This window comes from Macrotis lagotis, chromosome X (assembly GCF_037893015.1).
Source record: "Macrotis lagotis isolate mMagLag1 chromosome X, bilby.v1.9.chrom.fasta, whole genome shotgun sequence".
Taxonomy (NCBI): domain Eukaryota; kingdom Metazoa; phylum Chordata; class Mammalia; order Peramelemorphia; family Peramelidae; genus Macrotis; species Macrotis lagotis.
The window spans coordinates 229,068,149-229,092,034 of NC_133666.1; the positions used below are offsets into that span (position 1 = coordinate 229,068,149).

The following is a 23,886-nucleotide window of genomic DNA, read 5'->3' on the forward strand; positions in this document are numbered from 1 at the left end:
ATATTCAAAAAAGGACACCTTAGAGATTTGTTCCATATTATTGACCCCAGTCCTTTCTAATAAGCACTGTGTTTAAGTCCCATCTTGAACTATGTCCATCCATGGAGAAGCATCCTACTGTTCCTAGGGGAATTTCAGGTGGGTGGCTCCTGCCCTAGTACCTAATTATTCCCTAGATTCTTACTATCTGATACAAAGAAATATAAGATTCTAGCCATAATTTCTGTCTGGAACTGGGATTTGGAATTTTTTTCACTCTGGAACCCACTACTATTTAAGAAAGCACTATTTAAAGAACTTTCTTACTAACCATTAGAGAGAAGTCAACAGTGGTTCAGCCCTGAGTGGCCAGATAACAAGCCTTTTATGTAAAACTAGGACTCATTCAAGATTAAGGTCATAATATGAATCTTCTTAAAGCTAAGTATTCCTCCAAAATCAGAAATTAACTAAACTAGAACTCAAAGCTAAATGATTGTTACCCACTGCAGTTTATCTTCTGGGGAAATGTCACCCCCTACAATTTTTGAGATGAGGCAAAGAAACGGTTCAGAGAATGAGTCTGGCTAGTTGCTTGGGGACCCAATCACTATGTATTTACAAATTCAGATAAAAGACTAGATATCTTCCTCAACACCTTTTTCTCTGTTATTTAGAAAAAGAAAATAGCTATGATATACTTCTACTGATATACTTCTACTATTACTACAAGACCCTGAAGGGTGGCAGTACCAACTGCCATAACAGCATAGCATTTCCATTCTATAGAATGTAACTTCCCACCTCTTATTTTCCCAATCTGTGATTCAGTCACCTTTTAAGACACTATCAACTATAACTCCTCTATCTTTCCCCTACATCCATCTATCTTAGCCCCACTCTTCCTTAGAGTAGTTCCTACTCTAAGAATTACTTCTCCTCCCCAATCCATCTTTTTCTTTCATTCACCAAAATCAGGTTTTAATAACAAGATATTCTATTGATGTTCCAGGAATGGAAACTCCTTCATTCATTTCTCCCAATACAATGGGTGGAAAAGGAGGAAAAGAAGGCATACCCCTTGTCCCAGTTTCAGACTCTCCCCTAGCAGCCAAAATGCAACAACCTCTCCCTTGAGATTCACTTTACCCATCTACTGTGCCTTTTTTTTGGAGCCCCTTGTGTCAAATAATAGCCTCTAGATCATTCTTAGTCCCCTTTCAAGGAATAGATCTTATTCAATCTTTCTTTTCACAATAACCCTTTAGGTGGCAGGGAACAACTGAAATCTTTCTTTGTATCTTGTTACACATACAACACAACATATATGCCCAGGTCCCCTCCATTATTAAAACAAAACTTTTATTTGACCATATCACTCTCCATAATCACTCTTTTCTCATACAACTTGGAAAAAAATCATCTAAATTCACTATATCCATTGTCTCTCTTCTATCACTTCTCAATCCCTTGCAATCTGGTTTCCAACCCCACCACCTTTAAAAATGCTGCTCTATTCAAGTTAATTAACATAAGATAACTGTTAAAAGTCTTCCTGAGTCTTAATTCTATAGCTCTGGATTTTGTTGACTTCCCTGAGGCCCTGTGTAATCTCCCATCCTTTGCCTAGTATAACACTGTTCTCTTCTTTTCCTTCTGTTTTTCTGAGTGTTCCTGCTCAGTCATCTTTCCATCTCCTGCCTAGTAAGAGTATAAATATTTTGTGAACTTCTGTCCTAGGCCATCAAGCTTCTCTGTCCCCCAAGATTTCAATCACCTTAAATGACCCATAATTGTATAAAATTAGACTTACTTTTCTTTCTAATTCTAGTAGCTCATTGCCAAATGTCTATTGAACATCTTTATGCCAAGAGTATCACATGCTCAATATCTTTCCCCATACAAACTCCAAATTTCCCTATTTCTGTTAGAGGCATTATCATCCTTCTATTCACATAAGGTTTGCAACCTTGAAGGAATTTCTTGCTTTTTTCCCCCTTATCCTTCAGAGCCAAGCAATTGTACAGTATTGTTGATGCTCTGTTACAATCTATGAATACATTTATCAAATAAGAGTACTGAAAAGATAAAGAAAAGTAAAAAGACCAGAAGATCAATTAGGAGCACAGCAATTTTGCAAGAGTGGGTTCTTATGCAGGTCAAATAAGTGAAAGATAGGGTAGTATAAGGTCATAAGTTAGGTAGGTAAATAGAGTTGCTGAGGCTAAGAAAAAGAAATACAACTATCAAGTTATTAAGAGATGAGAATTGGTTGAGGTGAAAATTCCCACAAGTAATTAAAAAAAAAAAGATGAAGATCTAGATAGTGACAAGCATCAAATATTTCGTTGCATTTCTGCCAAGTTAATGTTAACTGTGTTCAAAAGTGTAGGCTGATTTCCCTCCAGAAAGACAAAATGAATGCATTCAAAGAATGTTCTTTCACACTCATAGGGTGTGAAAAAGAATGAAGTAAACCTAAAGGAAGCAAGATTTCAATAGGAATAAAAGGGATCTGAGGTAGAGGAGAGATGCACTCTTTGTCAGGAAGATGAAAAAATATTATTACACAGAGAAGAAAGGAAAGGAACAGAAATTTGGAACATTTTGAGCTTCAAGTCAAATCCATAACTCTTCCAAGAGAGAATGTTGCCTGTCCTAAACAAACAGCAGAGTCACAGAAGTCATCAGATCATCTAGTAAAAATCAAATGAAAATTCAAAGAGTAGTAGTAGCGAGTGATAGGGGCAATGAGATGACTATATGTTGACCTCCTAGCAAAATGAAAGAGCTACTGAATTCCTGAAGGAGTCATTAACAAAAACTTATCAAAATGGATGACAGCTACCCACTATCATGATTCACCTGAGTCCAAATGTGAGGGAGCATATCGCCAATAGCTATTTCTTAAGAAAGAAATCTTAATGGTTTATGATGGTCAGTCATTTTCCAGTCATGTCCGACTTCTCATGATTCTAATTTGGGATTTTCTTGGCAAAGATCTGGAATGATTTGTCATTCCCTTCTCCAGTTCATTTTAAAGATGACAAAATTGAGAAGTAATTTGAAAATTGAGAAGATTTGCCTAGAGTCACAAGCTAATAAGTGAATGAGTATCAAATCTGAACTCAGATCTTTCTGATTCCAGGCCTGGCACTCAATTCATTGCATGTCCTAGTTGTCCTGCTATCAGGGAACATGTTTTTTTCTTCACTTTTGCCTTTTGATGGTAAGGGAGATAGAAGTGAAAAACTAACTTGAAAATCTGAAGGTTGGCTAAGAAGGTAATGCCTAAGAATGGATTTTGACTCCTGGAATAGTTTTAAAAAAGAATGATAGATTTTCTTGGCCAAATGTAGAACATGCCTAACAAAATCAATAAAGAATTTTTGAAATATCTGGCAAATGCATTAATCAAGAAAAAATTAAATTTAAAAGAATGTATATATATTCATATACACACAAAAAACACATAAAAGATTTACCTATCTAATTATACTTTGCTAGGCTACAATTATTTAAATTAGTTCACATTGCCTCAAACAAGTCAAGGGATGATATAAGAAGTGAAGAATAGTTTCAAAGTATCAGAAGACAGCCATGATGACATTTACACTCAATATAGAGTCCACAAATTCAATTCAGTTCAAGGTGTCCCAAAAATCTTAGCGTAGTTTTAATCATTAATTACTCCTGGAATCACCAAGACAGGGCCTCAAGCTCCACCACTGACATACTAGCTATGATCATGATCGAGATATTTAACTTCCCAATGCCACAGGCAAATCTTTAGTACTCTTAAGAGTCACTTGCTGTTCTGCATCATAAGAAAGCTTCATACCAAGGAGTTCCCCACAGCAGTGAAATCACACATCAAAACCAGAAACCCTTTAGGAAACTTTTAAATAAAAAATGCAGGGAAAATGATAAGCTAGCTGACATAAATTATGTAAACTGGTAAAAAATAATTATCTAGGATGACAAAAATCTATAAAATGCACAAGTCTCTCTAGAAATTTATGCCTGCTCAAATTTCAGAAACCAAAAAAGGGTTTTTCAGTTCACTTACCTTGAAGAAAACTGTTACTATTCAAGCAATCTATAATACTCTCTTTGTTCAACTTTGATTTTTTTCTAGTTAACTTCACAAACCTAATTTTGTGAATTTTATATGTATACCAGTAAAAAGACCTTTAAAACACACACCCCTATCCCCCCCTCCAAATATTGTTTGGGCCTACAGGGTATGAAACCTTACCTGCATTGGAACAGGATCCTTAAGGTAATATCCTTCAACAATCTGTTCCTTCCGATAATGTTCAATGATGTCACCAATGCTACATAAAAATGGTAAAACTGACAATTTGTATGATGTCCAAAAAAGTATTAATTTATGAAATTAATCTTAAATATCACATACCAGCAATGAAGTTATCAGGATTTCCATACAGTATAACTTGGGAAACATTAATAAAAGCATGTTTATAAAAAAATGCTGGAATTAAATAATCTTGGTCAAGTTATTATCTAAATCAATTTTCCTTTAGTCAATAACACCACCACCAAAATTTTTTAAATATAAAAGCTGACATGAGGAGAGTTTATAAAACTGTATAAGGGATTGGAAACCTTCAGTTTTTATTAAGTTTCTTCTATAAAAGTGGAATGGAGGAACTAAGAAATGTACTCCATTTAAGTTATGTTAAATTAATTTATTCTCTTTTCCAAAACTCTTCTATATTGTTACTCTAATCACCAGATGCATTTAAGCTGTAACAATGTATGTCCTTCAATTTCGAAGACCATGTCATCAGGGAGGTGATGCCATAGCAAGCACATGAATTGGATTTGAGTGAGGGGGTGGTGTGCTAAGTCACCAGCCTCACTTTCTCCTCCAGAGCCATTTGACCAGATAGGAATTAAGATGACTGGAGCTGGCTCTGGATGCAAGGCAATTACGGTTCAGTGACTTGCCCAAGGTCATATAGCTAGTAAATGTCTGAAAGGTTATTAATTGTAATCTTGAACGACTTATGTCTGAAAGGTTAAAAATAAAGTCAAAGAAAAATTAGAAATATCTCTTCACAGCAGAATTAGAACACTGTATATATAATAACAGCAACACTGTATGATGATGAACTCTGACAGACTTATTCTTCTCAGCAATACAATGACCAAACACAATTATAAAAGACTTGTATTTAAAAATACTATCCATATCCAAAGAAAGAATAATGGAATCTGAATGCAAACCAAAGCATAGCATTTTCAACTTTTCTCCCTCTCATGGTATTTTTTACCCCCTTCCTTTTGGTCTGATTTTTCCCTACACAACATTACCAATATGGAAACCTGTTCAACATACTTGTACATACTTGCTGTCAAGGGGAAGGAGAAGGAGAAGGGGAGGAAGAGAGAAAAAGTAGAACTCAAATCTTACAAAAAAGGAATGTTGAAAACTAACTTTACATGTAATTGGAAAAATAAAGGAAGAAGAAAAAAGAATTATCTCTCCCAAATATCACTACTCTGAGTAAAATAAAATAAAAAGATATTGCTGAAAGCTCCATATAATTTAAAACATTTCAAATAATATTTCAAGAAAAAGATGCAAATAAAAAGCTGAAATTAAAGGCCAGTAATACATAGAGTTTACAATATTTTTCTAACATCTAGTTTCTACATGATACATATAATATATAGCAAAATTAAGTTGGAGTTCTCTACAAACTAAGAGCTGAGGACAGCTAGATGGTGCAGTGGATAGAGCACTGGCCTTGGAGTCAGGAGTTCCTGGTTCAAATCCAACCTCATATACTTGTTAACTACCTAGCTGTCTGACCTTGGGCAAGTCATTGAACCCCCCATTGCCTTGCAAAAACTAAACTAATATCTGACATTTATATGTTGCATTTAAAGTTTACAAAGAATTTTTTCCACAACAATTCTATTCCCTTTAGCTAACATACTATTTTACAAATTAAGGAAGGTCCGAATCTAGGTTTTTCTACTTCCTACATTCTTTTCACTATGCTATGCCATTCTTAAGACTGTTGAAATTCTAAGATTTCCTTATTTCATTAAAGAGAAAAAAATTCAGTTATAGCTAAGAAAATATTTCTTAATACTGAAAATCTTATTTTTATCTGTCATTTGATTACTCCTGTACTCTTATTGAAAGAATAATCAGAATTAAAAGTCCACTAGAAAATCTAAAATGCACAAAAGTAATTATCACAAAGGAAAAATAGATGACTAAGAGAGATCACATAAAAGACAATGAATAGATGAACTGAATTCCAAATGTTAATTAACACAAGAAAAATGGGAGGTGGGCAATAAAGAAAGTATCCAGTTTATTTGAAAATCACTCTGGGCTCTCTGTGACATTTTTTTCTAAGAAAAAAATTCTTATAAAGTAAATTTAATTTCTAAAATGTTGATTATCTCATATTTTAAACTGAGTGATTGATGATCACTTGCTTTTCCCAATTAAAAGTTCTTTGAATCTTGATCAGAAATTACATATCTTTTACTGTTAAAAATCTATAGTGACTTTCACTTTGGTAGTTTTATAACCATGTAATTGATTGTTCCTTTTGTTCACTAAATCCAGGCTACAAAGCTATTCAGAAATCAATTATCCAGTCATCAAAGGTACCAGTTAAATAAGAAACATAGTGACTTGGTGAGGTAGATACTGTTACTTTCTTCATTTAAACAACAAGCAGGGATTTGGTTTTAGTTTTACTTTAACAGAAAAGATGACTGTTATATAAATTTCTAAAGGATACTTAAACTCAAAAACAATACAAAATGGAAAGCATAACTCCTATCTTCCTAACAGATATCTGCTCCTGCTAAAAATGCCAAGAAATCAATATTTTCCACAAAGAATGCTATCTGCATATGCAAGTCAAATAACATTTGGATTTCTTAAAAAATAAAATACATGAAATGTTCACAATTTCTTAGTAATCTATTTTTGAATACATCATGTGTATTATAATGAAGTATGAAAAATAAAGATTAATAATGTTGCTAAAGCAATTAATTAGTAAGAAACCTTAAAGAAATTATTTCATATTATAGGCTTAATCAATAAATTATATTCAAATAAAAAATTCAGAACAAATTTAAACCAAATTCTTTGCTGTTGTTATTCAATAGTGCCCTTCATTAAAAGGACTGTTTTAATACCACAAAAAACTAATTCTAGTTTTAGAAAAAAAAATTCTATTGTTGAAATCTTTGATGGTTTAGGTTACACAGAAGCTGATTGGTTCAATAATATCATCCCACTGACAATAACATTCATCAAAAGGGATCTCTGTCAATCCAGTTAAGCAGTTTTCAATTGTTAGCTTGTTTCCTAGACAACCAGAAAACTGAACAATGGGCAAAGTAAATTTATCTTCATGAGAAATTTAAACTGGAGCTAAATTGATTTTCAGTAAAGATATCTAGAACCAGATTCCAATGTTGACATTACTCAAAGAGGTATGTAAGAGAATCCAAACTGTCTTATCTAGTCTCATGCTTTCCATTTGTGTCTTAAATCGGGTGAAATTCTGTCAGTTTAGGAAATCTTGATATTTTTCTGATAAACTAGATGCTATATCTCTACTCACTTGGAGGCCAAAGTAAAAGTAAAAGAAATTCTGAATGGAATTAAATAAAAAAGCCCTGGAGTAAAAGAAAAAATAGCAAAATCTTTCAAGAACAGATTGGATCCTCCAAAGAGGAGCAAAATGACACTCTAAATTTCAAGTATAGGAAATTCTACTCATTCATTTATCTTAACAAATAAAATAGAAGATATTTTCCTATTTTCTAAAATGCTGGTACCTTCTTCTTAGGTTTCCTGTTCTAATTGTCATTTTTCTTTTTCTTTTATTTTTTTGTAAGGCAATAGGGTTGAGTGACTTGCCCAAGGTTACATGGCTAGGTAATTTTTAAGAGTCTGAGTCAGATTTGAACTTGGGTACTCTTGACTCCAGAGCTGATGCTCTATCCACCGTGCCACCTAGCTACCCCATTGTTATTTTTCTAAATCAATCCTGAGTTTTGCTCTAAGCAAAGGATTCATTATTAGAAATTTGACTTGTAACTTCCTTGCAGTTTAGACATCCAAGCTAAAAGTCAGTACTTGTAAAAGAGGAATCCCAAAAGTCTAATTATATTTTTAAATAAATAATGCCCTTCCTCCACCTTGTTTTGGTATTTCAGGTCACTTTTTCCTAAAGAAAAAAATCTTATTGCTTTAAAAAAAGAATAACACACACACATACAAACACACTTTACCTAAAGCTCATTTGAATTTATCATTTTATCTTTAAAAAAAAATCAAAAGATACAAGGATAATGAAAAAGTTACTACAGATTAACCTTCAGATAACTATAAATTAATTTCATTACCACCTCTAGCAAACAATATTTGAGTATGCTGTAGACATCAATTAATATTTAAAAATAACATGAGAAAAATTGTATTTAAAAATCTCAGACCTAAATTTACTAAATTTACAGAAATAAAGGCAGATTAAAAACTTAAATTTCTTGTAACTCACCTGTTATAGTATCGACCTCCCATCATAAATTGATTGTTGGGTGTTGGACATATTTTAAAACGCTGAATATTTTCACTGGTCCGAAAATAAAGTGAATAGTCACCAGGAGTATTATCAGATGGCCTCACAAGGAAACTGCAAACTTGACCTACTATAAAAATAAAATAAAGTGCCAATTATTTTTATAACCTCTGTAATCCTAAAAGTTTCCACAAGTGGTTGTACTTTAAATGCACAAGTAGTAAAAACGAATAGATATAAATACATAGACACACATATACTCTCACATGTTGCTTTACCTGAGAATTTCCTAAATAACTTTTTAACTATGGTTTTTCCTTGAACATTTTCTAACTCCCAAGTTGAATTCTCTTTATGTAACATACCACCTTTCTTAACTCTAAATTTAAGTACTATTAAAGTATATTAAGACATTTTGCCTGGTGACTTTAGAGAATACCAGTAACTTCTATAAATTCCTCATTTATATAAGGGAATCATTCAATTCCATCAAACTTTTAAGACTAAAAAAGTTAAATTCACATTATAACTGGCTCATAATTATCATTTTAGATATATTTCTCTAGGAAATGCTTTTGTCAATCAGATTAAATTTATATGCTTGATGATAAACCATCAAATATGTCTCAATAATTAGAATTTCTTAGAAAAAATTAAAATTCAATGATTTTCAAATTATTTGAGCTATCTTATTAGTATATCCTTTGATGCCTTAGAACATGGTAAAAAATTTTAAGTATACACATACATATATTCACACACATGCATATACAAATACATTCTTTGAAAAAAAAGTATAGTGCTTTAAACAAAAATGAACATAAATCCCTAAAATTTTAATAGAACTCTTTTTCTTATCACTTTAGAGTTTCTCTACTTAAAAATTGAGGTTTTTAAATTTTAAAAAAGAGCAATTTCCCAGTCCTAATCAACTTATCAGATAAATAATTCATATCTGTAATTTAAAGTTTGCAGAGCATTTTCTTCACACAAGAACGTCATTTTATAAATGAGAAACTAGCCTAGCTTTAATAGATTATTCAACTTTCCATTAACTATCCAGTTGGATAACATCTAATGGGTCACATAGGTCCCAATTATTAGTAAATACCATGTAACAAATAATCATGTATAAAATAAACAATGATAAACAATATATATTAAAGACATGAAATAAGTTGAGCTTTAGGTTTTAAATGTATACGTTTAACAATGAGGATATATATATATATATATATATATATATATATATATAAACACACATCCATCCATCTATCTATCTATCTATCTATCTATCTATCTATCTATCTATCTATGAAAACACATACCTGTCATCAATAAAGCATAAGCTTCTTGCTTGGAAATCTTCCCATGGAACCATCTTAAAAATAAAATAAAGAGAAGTTTCAAAAGTATGTTGCTGTGGCTTTAATATAGATGGATAAAGGTTAAATTCAAAGAAAACACAGCAAATAGATTAGGTGAAAAGTCAACTTACAGAAAAAGTCAACAAATAGAAACCTAAATCTCTTCTTCAAAATCCCCAATAAATGTAGCTGGTTAGCCTCAACTCAAGCAAACTCCCATCTCCAACCTCCTCCCCCTACACCCTGTTCTGCAAACCTAAGAAAGAAGAATTCACCATATCTATTCTACTTCTGAAGTTTAAAAGTTTTCTCCAGAATCAACCAAAATCTGCTTCTCCGTAATTTCAACTTATTTCAATAAACCCTAACTTCGATATGTTCTCATCATTTACCTCCAATATTCCTACTGAAATGCTATTGTTCATGGAAATAATGAAACAATATTGTCTAGGTCCAAAAAAATGAGGTTTACAACCATCACTGGCTATTTTAAATATGATTCACTGTAATGTACTTTTATGTTCCTTCCAATGTGTAAGATTTGCTAGGTATAAGGAAAACAAAAACAAAACTGAAAAACACATCTGTCATGAAAGGGATACAATATGTAAATAGATCAATGGGGGAAGAGGGAAGATAAAGATAACTTGGGATAGGAGAAAAGAATACTAACAACTAAGGGCATGAGAAAACGTATAGGAGATTGGCATCAGACATTAAACTTGAAGGAAGCTAAGAACACAAAAGGCAAAAGTGAGGAAAAAGTATATTCTATGCTCTAAGGATAGCACTGTGCAAAACCATAAAAGCAGGAGATGGAATTCCAATTCATAAATAGTAAGCATGCAAATTAATTACAGGTGTTAACAAAGAATATATGAAGAAGAGTAAGTTTGGAAAGGTACACTGGAGTCAGAATGAGAAGAGTTTAAATTGTTGAGCTAAGAAATTTTTATTTCCTACCAGAGTTAATAAGGTTATTTTGTTTTCTGTCCTTTCCCTCCCTTTTTAACCACAAAATTCTCTTGATTGGGGGAGTGATTATCATTTGACTTTTGTTTTGTTGTTTGTTTGTCCTTTACAAAGAAGACCATGACATCAGGGAGGGGAAGTCATGACATGCATGTGAATTGAATTTGAGTGCTATGCCTCACTTTTCTCCTTCAGAGTCATCTGGCCAGTGGCCAGAAATGACCCCAGACAATTGGAGATGGCTCTGGATGTGAGGTAATTAGGGTTAAGTGACTTGCTCAGGGTCACACAGTTAGTAAATGACAAGAGTCTAAGGTTAGATTTAAACTCAGGTCCTTCTGTCTCCAGGCCAGTCATTAGGCCACCTAGCTGCTGCTTTACAACCATGACGGCAGCTATGAGGAAGATGAAGGAAAAACTTTTAATTAAACAAAGTTGCTGCAATAGTTCAAGTGAAAAATGATGAGGGCCTGGAATAGGGTAGTAGGCATGAGTAGAGAAAAGCTAGATGCTTTAAAAGTTGAATATGATCTGCAACTAGTTTATACTCTAGAGTAAAACTGAGAAGAATTAATAAGGAATCAATGGTGATGCTGAGATTCTAAACATGGGTGGCCAGAAAGATAATGATGCTCTTGAGAAATGGGTCAGTTTGGTGTAAGAACAAATAGCAGTGGAGAAAATGTGAAACAATGAACTGTTTTAAACATGCTGTGTCAGAAAGATTTTTATGTCACACCTGTAGACAAAGGTGATGTGTTGTGAAACATCAGAGTTAGATATGTACATACAGGAATCAGAAAACAACAGAAAACAAAGGAGCAGATACAGAGAAGATGATCAAGAAAGATTGCTGGTAGAAACCTGGCTTAAATGATAGGATACAGATGATGATGAAACAACGAACTCTAAGAAATCAGGGAGAAAGCTGAACCAGGAGTTATTGTGATGTAAGCAAAGACAGTATTCAGAAAGAAAGGTTGATAAGTGTCAAAAGCTACAAAGGTTAGACTGAGAAAAATGCCATTAGACTAATGCGACTAAGAGAACATTGGCAACTTTGTGGAAGCAATTTCAGTTGAGTATTAAGGTCTGGAAATAGGGCTGGCAGGAGTTCAAAAAAATGAAGTAAAGAAAAATACAGATGGAGTACGTGCATTTCTAATAGCAATGGAGGGCTTTAGTACTACTATACTGAGGAGGTTGAGAGGAGGGAAGAAAATATATCACATTGCCTAGCTTCAACAGACTTCAAGGCACTATGTTGGGGATGGGGGAAGAAGGTTGTGACAAGAGATATTCTTTGCTCCTCCATTCCACTTCTTAAAATCCCTGACATTCTTCAAGACGCAACTCAAATTGTTACCTTTTACATGCAGCCTTCTAGGTCATCCTAGTTGCTAGTTGCTTTGCCTCTACAGGCACCTTATAGCAACTCTGCATGTATCTTATAAATACCACTTAAGCTTCCTAAAAGCAGAATCTTTTTATTAATTATTTTTAAATTTTTTCTTAGTACCACTAGCACTAAGCATAGTGCCTGCAACACAGTATGTCTACTGATCAATTCAATACATACTCACATAGCATTCTCCCCAGTTATTTCATTATCAAGGTCATGCTTTCATTGTCTATTGTTCATTCCTAAATTTGTGTACCCAGAAGTGAATTCAGTAAATACTCCAGATAAGGTATTAAAGAGTATAATAGTACAACTACTATCTCCCTCATTTGGAAAATTGACTTTATTTTTTTCAGCTTAAGATGACAGCTCTTAGAGATGCCATATCATCCAACTGACTCTTACTGGTACAATAGATTGAAATCTCTGAAGAAGTCAGAGCAAAAAAATTTCAACTATAATGACAGAGAAGGCAGTATGTAGGGGTAAAAAGCTAGGACTAAGAAGAAATCAATGCAGGAATAGGAAAACTAAAGAAATCAGAGAGCTAAGATTTAAGGTATCATAGTGTACATCAAATTTAAGAGATTAAAATAGATTAATATACACAAGAAATTTTAGAAAATGAAGCTTTTTTTGGTAACAGAACAGCTTTAGGAGCTCAGAAAGATGCAACACAAGGATAAATCAAAAAGCTATAATGAATTCACAAGAAACAAGGAAGAACTAAATAATATAATGAAAGCAATTAAAGAGATGTGATCCTTGCACAGTAATCACACCATAAAAGCGACCAGGCATATGACTCCTAGAGCACAGAATAAAATTTTAAGATAATTATACTTACTTTATAAACTTAAATCTTTTTTGATGCTAGATATTTCATGTTTCAAAGTAGCCAGCAGAGAACATTAAGATGATTTTATCTTCAAACTCTAGGTTACATTTGTAGAGGCCTCATGAATAAATAATTTGAAACTTTTGAGAATTGCTTGAATAAATCTTTGGCAGTAGTTATCAAAAGCATATAGAAAAAGGTGTAGTGACCAGAGTGAAATGAACTGTTGCTAAACATATATTTAAAAGGTGAAAAAAAGGGAGACTATTAGGAACCCGAGAAGACACTAACGATACTAAACATGTGTCCATGAATCCTAGGGCAAAAAGTTGGTGAAAACAGTATGAAATAAATCACTGCTTTTTGTAAGAAATCACCAAAAAATAGCAAAGGTAGGAAGTTGTTAAGCTTTTTTTCCCTCCAAGTCCAAAAACAGTAGAAAACAAGGCAGATTCTTGGGTAAGATCACTTTAACAATGCCCTCTTCACAACCCTTGAATACCTGTACATTCTGGACTGTGTGACAGTCCAATTCTCTAATTCTGAGTAATTCATCCTATTTGCATACTCCATTCTTCCTTCCATGCTGTCAAGTGCTAGAGAAAATCATGGTACCATGTTTTTCGAGTCAAAATTATTTTTTCTGATATCAACTAAATTTTCACTAATGTTTTTATTCCTCTAGCACAAGTTCCACACTGGATATCACAAATCTCTCTTTAAGACCTAACACTAACTTATCCCTACTCACTCTTAGCAAACAAAAAAAGTGGCCATCCCTTCTTTCCAAATATAACTGAAACTGCTACCATCATCTTTGTGAACTCTGCTCTATCAATTATGTCCACCAATTTATGCCATTTAAATTCTTCCTATAGGGAAAACTCAGTATTCCTATTTTAAAAAGAAAAAATCACCCAAAAAAATATAAGTTCACCTTGTACAAGAAAAATATTCTCTAAAACAATATAAAACAAAGTGATCATTCAGATATTGTTCCAAAACTTATTTCTAAGTAAGGGAGAACTCAACCACTCCACTCTCAGTTAACTCTATCAGAAATGTTTCCCCCCTTTTGTCAAGTCTAAACTTGCCTACAAAAACTCCACTCATCACTCCTGGGTCTCTCCTGCAGGGAGCAGAATAAGTTTATTAAATTCCTCTACCATATGACAATCCTTTAAATACTTAAAAGTTACTGTTTACTGTCCTAAGTTTCCTATTCCCCTAAGTTGAACCTCTCCAGGTAACTCACCCAATTCTCCTATGGCACTAGCTTAAGGTTTCTGACCATCCCAGCTAGGCTTCTGAAAGAACCTTGTACATTCTACTTCCAAAAATGGGGGATCCAGAACTAAACACAACATTCTAGATGTGAAAGACCAAAATGAATCACTATATGAACTAAATAAACACTATATGAATGAACTCTCTCATTTGGTGGGGGGGGGAAGGAAAGAATGGTAGGGGAGCTGCTGGTGAGGAAAGAGGTAGGTATCATTTTTATGATCCACTATATCTCTCATCCTATAACTAAAAGACCTCCCTTATTAGCAAGTTTCTCAACCAAAGATTAATGACAGAGGCTTAGCAATCCAATTTCCTAGTTCTCAGAACCATATCCTGAACCATCCTGTACCAAACCACTAAAATTTCATCGAGGGAAATTAGCACTACCTTACAATCTCCACATTTATCTGGTATCAGTTTCCTTTGATTATTCCCCCACCCCAATAAACAAATGAGAAGAAACAGGCTGAAGAGCATCTTTCCTTAGTCTACTATCTTGCCATTATTCATTCTAAGTAGTGGTCCTTTTGTTCCATTTACATATCTTCTTTTGGCTAAAATGACTTAAAATTTTTTTAAACAATATAGCTTTTAAAAACAAAAACAAATAGAAAATCTTTTTCCTGTCCTAAGCATTGGGCCGGAGTTCATGGAATCTTAGCTATCTTTTCTTTGAATTCTATTAACTGCCTGCCAGGAGCTTTCATTGCATTTTAGGCTATGCTGAATTTTCCTCTCAAAGATTCTAAAGTAAAGTGATCACTTCCCTTTCAAGGTTCTCACCTTTTGAATTTCGTCAACAACTCCCATCTTGGTGAGAATCAAATCTAGAATAACAGTTACCATTCCTATCCTTTGACAGATGAAAATAATCTTTTAAAAGAATGAAATTATTCTTCATGGGGCAGATCCAAGATGGTGGCAGGGACAGAGCTAAGATAGCAGCAGAAGTACAGCCTCTCTTAGGCACTCTCTCTAAAATATTTCAAAAACCTTAAAATGACTAACTAAATTTTCAAGAGACAGAACCCACAGAGAGATTCAGTGTGGCAATTCTCCAGCCCAAGGTAACCTGGAAAATAGAGGGAAGGCTCTGTTCCACAGGGTTGGAAGGGGAAGCAGTGCACTGGAGGGAAGGATCTTCAGGCTTCAGCTTCCTGGCAGCAGAAGCAATTTCCTGACCTGCACCCAGGGAGCACCAAGTGCAACTTGGAAAATCAGCAGGGAGACCTCTGCCAGAGTAAGCACAAAGCTCAGACCAGTCTGGCTCCCAGGGAACAGAAGCAGGCCCATGGAGCCACCCAGCAGGAGCAGAAGTGCTCAGCTCACAGAAGGTAAGGGAGTGGAAGGAGACTGCCAAGGTTTGTCCTCTGTCCCCGGACAGTACTCTGGAGATTTAAACACATTCTGACCCTGATCGCAGTCTGGGCCACCCATAGAGCAGGGACCCAACAGCAAGCCCTGGGACAGAGGGGGTGAGTTAGTGGTCATTCAAGAGGCCAGGAGAACAGTCAGAGCCTCATATACTGAGGTCCTTGCAGAGGTGTTCTAATAATGCTCAAAAGTTCAGGAAGCACCCCAAAACCAGGCACAGGCTAGAGAAATGAGTAAACAGGGGCGGGGGAAAGGGGAACCTGACCAAAGACAATTACTTTGGTTCCATGGAGGATCAAAATACTAAAGATGAGAAGGTCCAAGCTTCTGCAGCTAAAGACTCCAAGAAATAAAGAATTTTGTCTCAGGTTATGACAGAGCTCAAAAAAAAAAAAAACTTTGAAAATCAAGTAAGGGAAATAAAAGAAAAGTTGGGAAAAGAAATGAGAGAGATTCTGGAAAAACATGAAAACCAAGTCAGCAGCTTAGTCAAGGAGATACAAAGAAATAATGCTGAAGAAAATAACATGTTAAAAACCAGCTTAGGTCAAATGGGTAAAACAGTTCAAAAAGTTATTGAATAAAAGAATGCTTTAAAAAGCAGAATTGGCCAGATGGAAAAGGAGATAAGAAAGCTCTCTGAGGAAAACAAATCCTTCAGATGTAGAATGGAGCTAAAGGAAGCTGATGACTTTGCAAGAATCCAAGACAATTCAACACCAAAAGAATGAAAAAAAACTAGAAGAAAATGTGAAATATCTCATTGGAAAAAAAACAACAAATCTGGAAAAAAACAGATCTAGAAAAGATAATTTAAAAATTATTGGGCTACCTGAAAGTCATGATTAGGAAAAGAGCCTTGACCTCATTTTTAAAGAATTTCTAGAGGAAAACTGCCCTGAAATCTTAGAATCAAAAGGTAAAATAGAAATTGAGAGAATCCACTGATCTCCTCCTAAAAGAAATGCAAAAAACCCAACCCCCCCCCCCAGGAATATTATAGTCAAGTTTTAGAACTCCCAAGTCAAAGAGAAAATAGGAAAAAAACAGCCAGGACAAAATTCAAATATCATGGGGCTGCAGTCAGGATTACCCAGAACTTAGCAGCATCCACATTAAGGGCTCATAGGGCTTGGAATATAATATTCCAGAAGGCAAAAGAGCTTGGAATGCAACCGAGAATCAACTACCCAGAGAATCAACTACCCAGCAAAACTGAACATCCTCTTCCAGGGGAAAAAGTAGACTTTCATGAAACAGGGGAATTTCAAATGTCCCTATTGAAACGACCAGAGCTGAACAAAAGTTTGATCTTCAAGCACAGGACTCAAGTGAAGCATAGAGAGAGGGACAAGAAGGGTAAATTATGAGGGATTTACTGATGATGAACTGCGTGTATCCCTGCATGGAAAGATGAAACTGATAATATTCATATAAATCTTCTCATGTAATATAACAGATAGAAGGAAGTTTTACAGATGAGGCAAAGGAGAGTTGAATTTGAAGATATAATTTATGATAAAAATGGAATCAATGGGTGAAAGGAATATACTGGAAATAAGAGAAAGGATTGGCAGAATAGGTTAAGGTATTTCATATAAAAGATATTTCATTTAGCTTTTGCAATGGTATAGAAGGGAGAAGGCAAGGGGGAATGAGGGAGCTGCATTTTCATTGGAAATGGCTCAGAGGTAACAGCATACACACTCAATAGGGTTTAGGCATCTAGAAGAAAAAGGAGAGTAGCGGGACGGGGGAGGGGGAGGAGGGATGTGGATGATAGAGGAGAGGATAGTCAGATGTACACATTTTCTTTTTTCTTTTTAATTTTTGCAAGGTGGTGGGACTGGGTGGCCTGTCCAGGACCATCAGACAGGGTGGTTGCTGAGTCTCTGGGGTGGGACGTAGGCTTGGGGGCCTCTTGGCCCTAGGGCAGGTGCTCTGTCCACTGTGCCACTTGGCTACCCCCACAGCACAGTTTTGAAGAGGGACAGAGTGAAAGGAGAAAGAAAATATAATAGATGGTAGTGAGAAGGAATGGATGGAGGAAATTACAATCAGCAACAGCAACTATAGAAAAATATGGAAGTAATTTCTATGATGTACTTATGATAAAGAATGTGTGATCCACCCAAGACAGAGCTGATGGTATCAGAACACAGACTGAAACACATTTTTTTCCTCTTTCTTTTATTTCTCATGAGGTTTTATATTTTTGTGGGGGAGGGGTTAATATATTTACTTTTTTTTTTTAGGTTTTTTGCAAGGCAATGGGGTTAAGTGGCTTGCCCAAGGCCACACAGCTAGGTATTAGGTGTCTGAGGCCAGATTTGAACTCAAGAACTTTTGACTCCAGAGCCAGTACTCTATCCACTGCGACACCTAGCACCCCCATATTTACTCTTAAACAAGAATATTTTAGTAATGTGTAAATAAACTAAAGAAAATTAAAAATAAAAAATAAAATAAAATGTTTTTATCCTTCCTCCAAGAAAGAATGAAGTTATTATTATTAAGACAAATCAAGAAATTATTCATTACATAAGGGGATATGATCACATAAATAAAATCTGTTACTACTACTGTTACTGCTATTAATAATTTCCTGTTATTATGGGAGCTGTTCTCCAAATCCCTTATCCATGTCTTTTTCTGTCCAAGTGGTGCGTAGTAGAATTTACTGACAAGGTAATATCTGTTTCTGACTTTGCTTATCTTCAGCCAATCATTTTACACAACTCCTCAAATTCTCCTACCTCAATCACTAGAATTCCTTACATGAATGTCTTCTTAAAATACATCATTATCTTATCCCATACTCATCTCCCTTTCCCAGTGCCTGGAATAAAACAGCGTTTCAGAGAAATTCTAATAACAAGGTCTTGCTTATCCCACACTGGTAATAATCCTATCAGATCAATTTGTTTTCTTGTGTTAAAAGTCCTAATTTACCTTTCATTTAATCTAGACTTTATACATTTGTGTATAAACACTTTGGGATATATACTTTTTATTTCTGACTTCTTTCTTGAAATCTCTCTTGTTCTCTTTATAAATTCTGTAGAAATCTATGCTGAAGAAATAACTATTCGCATAGAAAATCAATAGTGCCTATGGTACCTAGCTTGGCAGATATACTCAGGAAATTTCCTATGTGCCCTTTCATTAGATTTGTGCTGCACTCTCATCCCATTTTCTATTTTAAAATATGGTCAAGAAATCTAAATCTTTTTAAAATCTATTTTTAATTTTTATTTTTGGCAAATGTATCTATCTTTTATTTAGATAGGATTCTCTCCCTTGTCATGGTTGTGAAATACACCCTCACTTATTTTCTTCTAAATGATGGCATCTTTTATTTGAACAAGATTTCTCTTCAAACTATTTTCTTTTTTTTAATTTTCGAAAGGTTTTTATTTATTTTGAGTTTCACAATTTTACCCCAATCTCACTTCCCTCCCCCTACCCCCCCACAGAAAGCAATTTGCTGGTCTTTATATCATTCCCATAGTATAGATTGATCTAAGTTGAATGTGATGAGAGAGAAGGCCTATCCTTAAGGAAGAAACATATAGTATGAGACATAGCAGAATTACATAAGTCAACATTTTTTTTTAATTGAAAGTGATAGTCCTTTGGTCTTTGTTCAAACTCCACAATTCTTTCTCAGGATACAGACAGCATCCTCCATCACAGACACCCCAAAATTTTGCCTGATTGTTATCCTGTTGATATAAGTAAGTCCATTAAGGTTGATCATCACTCCCATGTTGCTGTTACGGTAAAACTATTTTCATAAAATAATCTTCTCTTAAACAAGAGACTTGTCTTATCTAAGTTTAACTATCTGATTCACAAACAATATGAACCTTCCTCTTTTCTTGCCATTAATCAGCAGCAGAGAAAGAAATGCTTCAGTCATCAGTTTTTAGTACACTCATTTGTGCCAAAGTGAATCTCCAGAAGTTGGTAATACTACTAGTCACTTTAAATGACTCCATTCTACCACCCACTAACAACTAACAACCTTCAGGGAAGGTAACTTTCTTATCTAGAACTCCACCAAAACAATGCTTTTAAGGTGAATAATTACTTCCTAACAGCCAAGAATTTTTATCTTTCTTGCCTTCTCTAAATATGGAACTGTCGAAAATTCACCCACTCTCTTATGCTGGTTTCCCTGACACTGATTCTATAGATCACCTCAAACACTCTGTCAGTATGGCAACAATAAATTTTTAAAGATGTAATAGACAGGACTAGACTATAGATGTTCTTGAACAACAAGCCAAACGAGTTATTTATATTTTATCCTGTAGACAGGGATGTTTCACATGAATCTGCTAAGAGCTCCTCTAAATCAGGTGATGCAAACATTAATCACTGTAATGAATAATAAGTGAGGTATGGTCAAAATATAGCTCACATGCTTGCCACAGAAGGAGAAATCTAGGCAGGCTTAAGGCAGAATTATTTAACAGTTCATTGTTTTCCTGTTTCAAATGTATGAATGCATTACAGAAAAATAAACAATAGAGAGGTCAAACTTTGAATTACATCTGCTTATGGCAAAAGTCATATATAGAAAGAGTGTGTTTCACTGAAACAAAAAGAAGTGCTGAAAGGGAAAGACGTGACCTATGAAAACAACTTTGTAAGAAGAACTGCAGAAAGAAAAAAGCATAGAAGATCTATGGGAAAAAAAAAAATTACATTTTCCATATGTAAAATAGATGGAATTCATTATCACCCCCACTTTCAGGAAAAAGGTTGCTTTGTTTTGTTTGGTTTTGTGAGGCAACTGGGTTTAAGTGACTTGTCCATGGTCAGAAAAGGCATGAAGAAAAGGATTTGGTCAAGGAAAAAATATGAACATTTTCCCACAGATAACAAAGCTATTGAAAATTTTCAAAGATCTGAGAAATAAATTTAGAAGAAAATAAATGTAGACTATTTTAGCATAGTCATTCAAATTATTAAAAATTTTAAAATGGAACAATCTTATGATTTGGTGACTGAAAATAAGGGACATTAACTTACATTTTTCCTTCATGTGGATCTTCTTCACGACCCTGGTTAAAAAGATAGACATTAATATTTTACAATTCATATAACATTAAACATAAACTAAACTATTTTGAAGTTTTTCTAACATCAGATATTCATATTAAAACAACACACACACACACACACACACACACACACACACACACAAAGTTTAAAAAAAAAATAAAACAATCCACACCTCTTATCAGGAGAGAGGTACATTTGCCTTTATGTGATTCTTTCTAGAAAACTTTAGCATTACATTGATCCAAGACAACTCTGAAAGACTTGAGATGAAAAATGCTATCCATGCTCAAAGAAGGAACTGATGGGAATCCAAATACAAATCAAAGTGTGTGGATTATTTTAATTTTATTTTTCTTGGGGTCTTTGGGGGGGGGTTCAATATTTTCTTATAGTAAAAAATGACATATAGAAATGTTCTTGCATGAATAAAGTATAACCTTATTTCAGGTATAACCAATTTAAAAATGTTTGCATTCCTAATAAGGGATTAAGGAGAGAGGGGAATTTGAAACTCAACATTTTAAAAATGAATATTAAAATTTTTCACTTATAATTAAGGAAAAATAAAATAGTGAAAAAAAAAGAAAATTTTACCATCTCTCTTCTATGAATGTGTTAGCAGGCTTGCAGTAATACTCTAAATGAAACAAATTCTAATTACATAAACAGTGCTACTTGGGCTATATAAGTAATTATTTCTTAATTCCTTATCTTCTGATTTTTTTACTCATTTAGTTAAGAATATGAAGGAAAAAAACATAACAAGGGTTAAAAAAAGTATTTTGTTTGTTTTTCTGTTTAACAAATACAGTACACAACAATTTGCAGCACATTTTACAATTCTTTATGCCAGACAGAAGAAACATAACTTTTTCAGAAGACTTAGCAAAGGACTTTCAACTTTTAAAAGTTCTTTTTGTTATAAGTATAGGTAATTCAAAGCCATTTATATTAACCATTTTATAATGAAGTGAGAGATTCAGATCTTTACTAGCACCCCAAAATGCTTTTATTCTTTGAACTCAGAAACAAAACAAAAAAGGTTTCCCCTTCAACCACATTCAACAACTAGGCAAAAGATAAAAATGTCTTATATGATCTCATGTTTTGCAGGTATTCTCAGAAAGTAGGATCTAGCACATAACCAGATCCATGGCATAGTTTGGTAAAATTTCATATTTCTTGGCAGAGAAAAATTTTGAAGTGTCATACTATCTTATTAGAAGTTACCATGAATGGATGTATGTATTCTGAAAACTTGGTTTGATTAATATATTTTAGTAATTTAGTATAATTTAGTAATAAATTTTTTTTCCATTGAATGTACATGTAGAATTTTGGAGCTAGCAAGAAAACTTAAGATGATCTCACCTGAAATATAGACAAGGAAGCCCAAAGAGGATAAGTGACTTTAATTCTCACTGAGATTTGAAAGTTACACAGTTAATAGTAAGGGTGACTTAGATTCAGATGTTCTTTCCATTATATTTATACATTTACAAATATAGATTTAAAGCCATAATTTTCAATACTGGGATAAGACATTTCCCAGGCTTATACCTAATTGTCATATGAACAAAAAAAGCAACAGTGCCATGTAGTATGCAAATGAGGGAGAAATTTAAAATGATAAAATTTCAATAATCAGGAAACAGAAAAACATGCAAAATACCAAGGAAAGAAATCTAAAGCTGAAGCAATGTTATATGCAACTATTTCAAAGTTATGAGAGAAATTTGAAGTAGTATTTCAATATTCAATTATAGAAAGACTGGTTTAAAAAAAGTTTATATTTTTATACACACACACACACACACACACACACATACATACATACATACATACAAAATACACAGAGTGTATACTGGTGTTAGTCTTTAGATCCAAATAGAAGTTTCAAAAATCCACATTCTATTATTTGATTCCTTAAGCAATAACCTTCATAACATGATTATTAGTTAAAAAAATTTCTGCACTCTTAAGTAAAACAAATATAGAAACCAAACTTTTTCATTAAATAGCAATTAATCATCTCAACTAGAGTCCCATAAGCAATTCCAGTTTCCCAAGTCTTTTTAATGAATTACCTGAAACTATTTATAAATTAAAAGAATACTACTTACCACTTCTTCTACCAGATCTTCAACAATAAGGCCTTGCTCATCCGTTCTTAGATTTGTAACCCACATCCATCCATCATCTAATTCATTATGAACAATGAACATATCTCCCTTTAGGAAGCTAAGGATAAAAATAGTGATGCTATTAAATAAATCACAGTAAAAAAAATTGAATGGAAATTTACCATAACATAAATCAATAGATTAGGAGGAAATATATAAAGAAAAGATGTGTGCTATGATAAAATAACAAATCACATGAATTAGGATCAAAACAATGACTAATTCAGAAAATGTAAGCATTAAGCCATTAAGTATAACGCTAACCTGTTAATTCAGATAGCCACAAGACTAACATAAATCACCTCTGTGTGTGTGTTGGGGGGGGGGGTGTATGTGTATGTGCATGTCTGTGTATCTCTTTTTGGTAGAGAAATAGAGAAATTATATAGAGGGCATCATATGCTTCCTCAGATGACTGATGTCACTCTGTTTTGCTTGTCAGTCACAAGAGAAGATTTTGGAAACAAAGTAAATGTTTACTTAAAGGAATGAATAGAGAATGACCATTCAAATTATTGCACATAATATAATGTAATTTTAAGGTGTCATAAGAAATTATGAATAACAATGTAGAAGTACTTGAGTAAAAAAAGTAAACTGATGTGAAATGAAGCAAACGGAACCTGGAAAACACAAGGCACAATCACTACAACAATATAAATGGAAAGAAAAACCTCTTAAATAAATTAAATGATCAAGCTTAGACCTAAAGAAATGAGAAAACATTCTTCCTCTCCCTCTTTGGCAGAGTATGCATGTAGAACAATCTACATATATTTTGCAGACTTAGTTTAGTCTTGCTAAATTCTTTTTTTTC

At 33.8% G+C, this 23,886-nt stretch overlaps 1 protein-coding gene across 2 annotated transcripts in view; it reads right to left on the bottom strand.

The window, feature by feature from the left end:
• RASA1 (RAS p21 protein activator 1) overlaps positions 1 to 23,886 on the bottom strand; it is a 289,596-nt gene that overhangs the window by 32,918 nt on the left and 232,792 nt on the right. For both annotated transcript variants that reach the window (XM_074208475.1, XM_074208477.1), the window contains 5 exons: positions 23,010 to 23,127; positions 20,854 to 20,885; positions 9,899 to 9,951; positions 8,550 to 8,700; positions 4,238 to 4,316 (listed from right to left, as the gene is read on the bottom strand). In XM_074208475.1, coding sequence (XP_074064576.1) covers positions 4,238 to 4,316; positions 8,550 to 8,700; positions 9,899 to 9,951; positions 20,854 to 20,885; positions 23,010 to 23,127 — 433 coding nt within the window. The remainder of the gene's footprint in view (positions 1 to 4,237; positions 4,317 to 8,549; positions 8,701 to 9,898; positions 9,952 to 20,853; positions 20,886 to 23,009; positions 23,128 to 23,886) is intronic.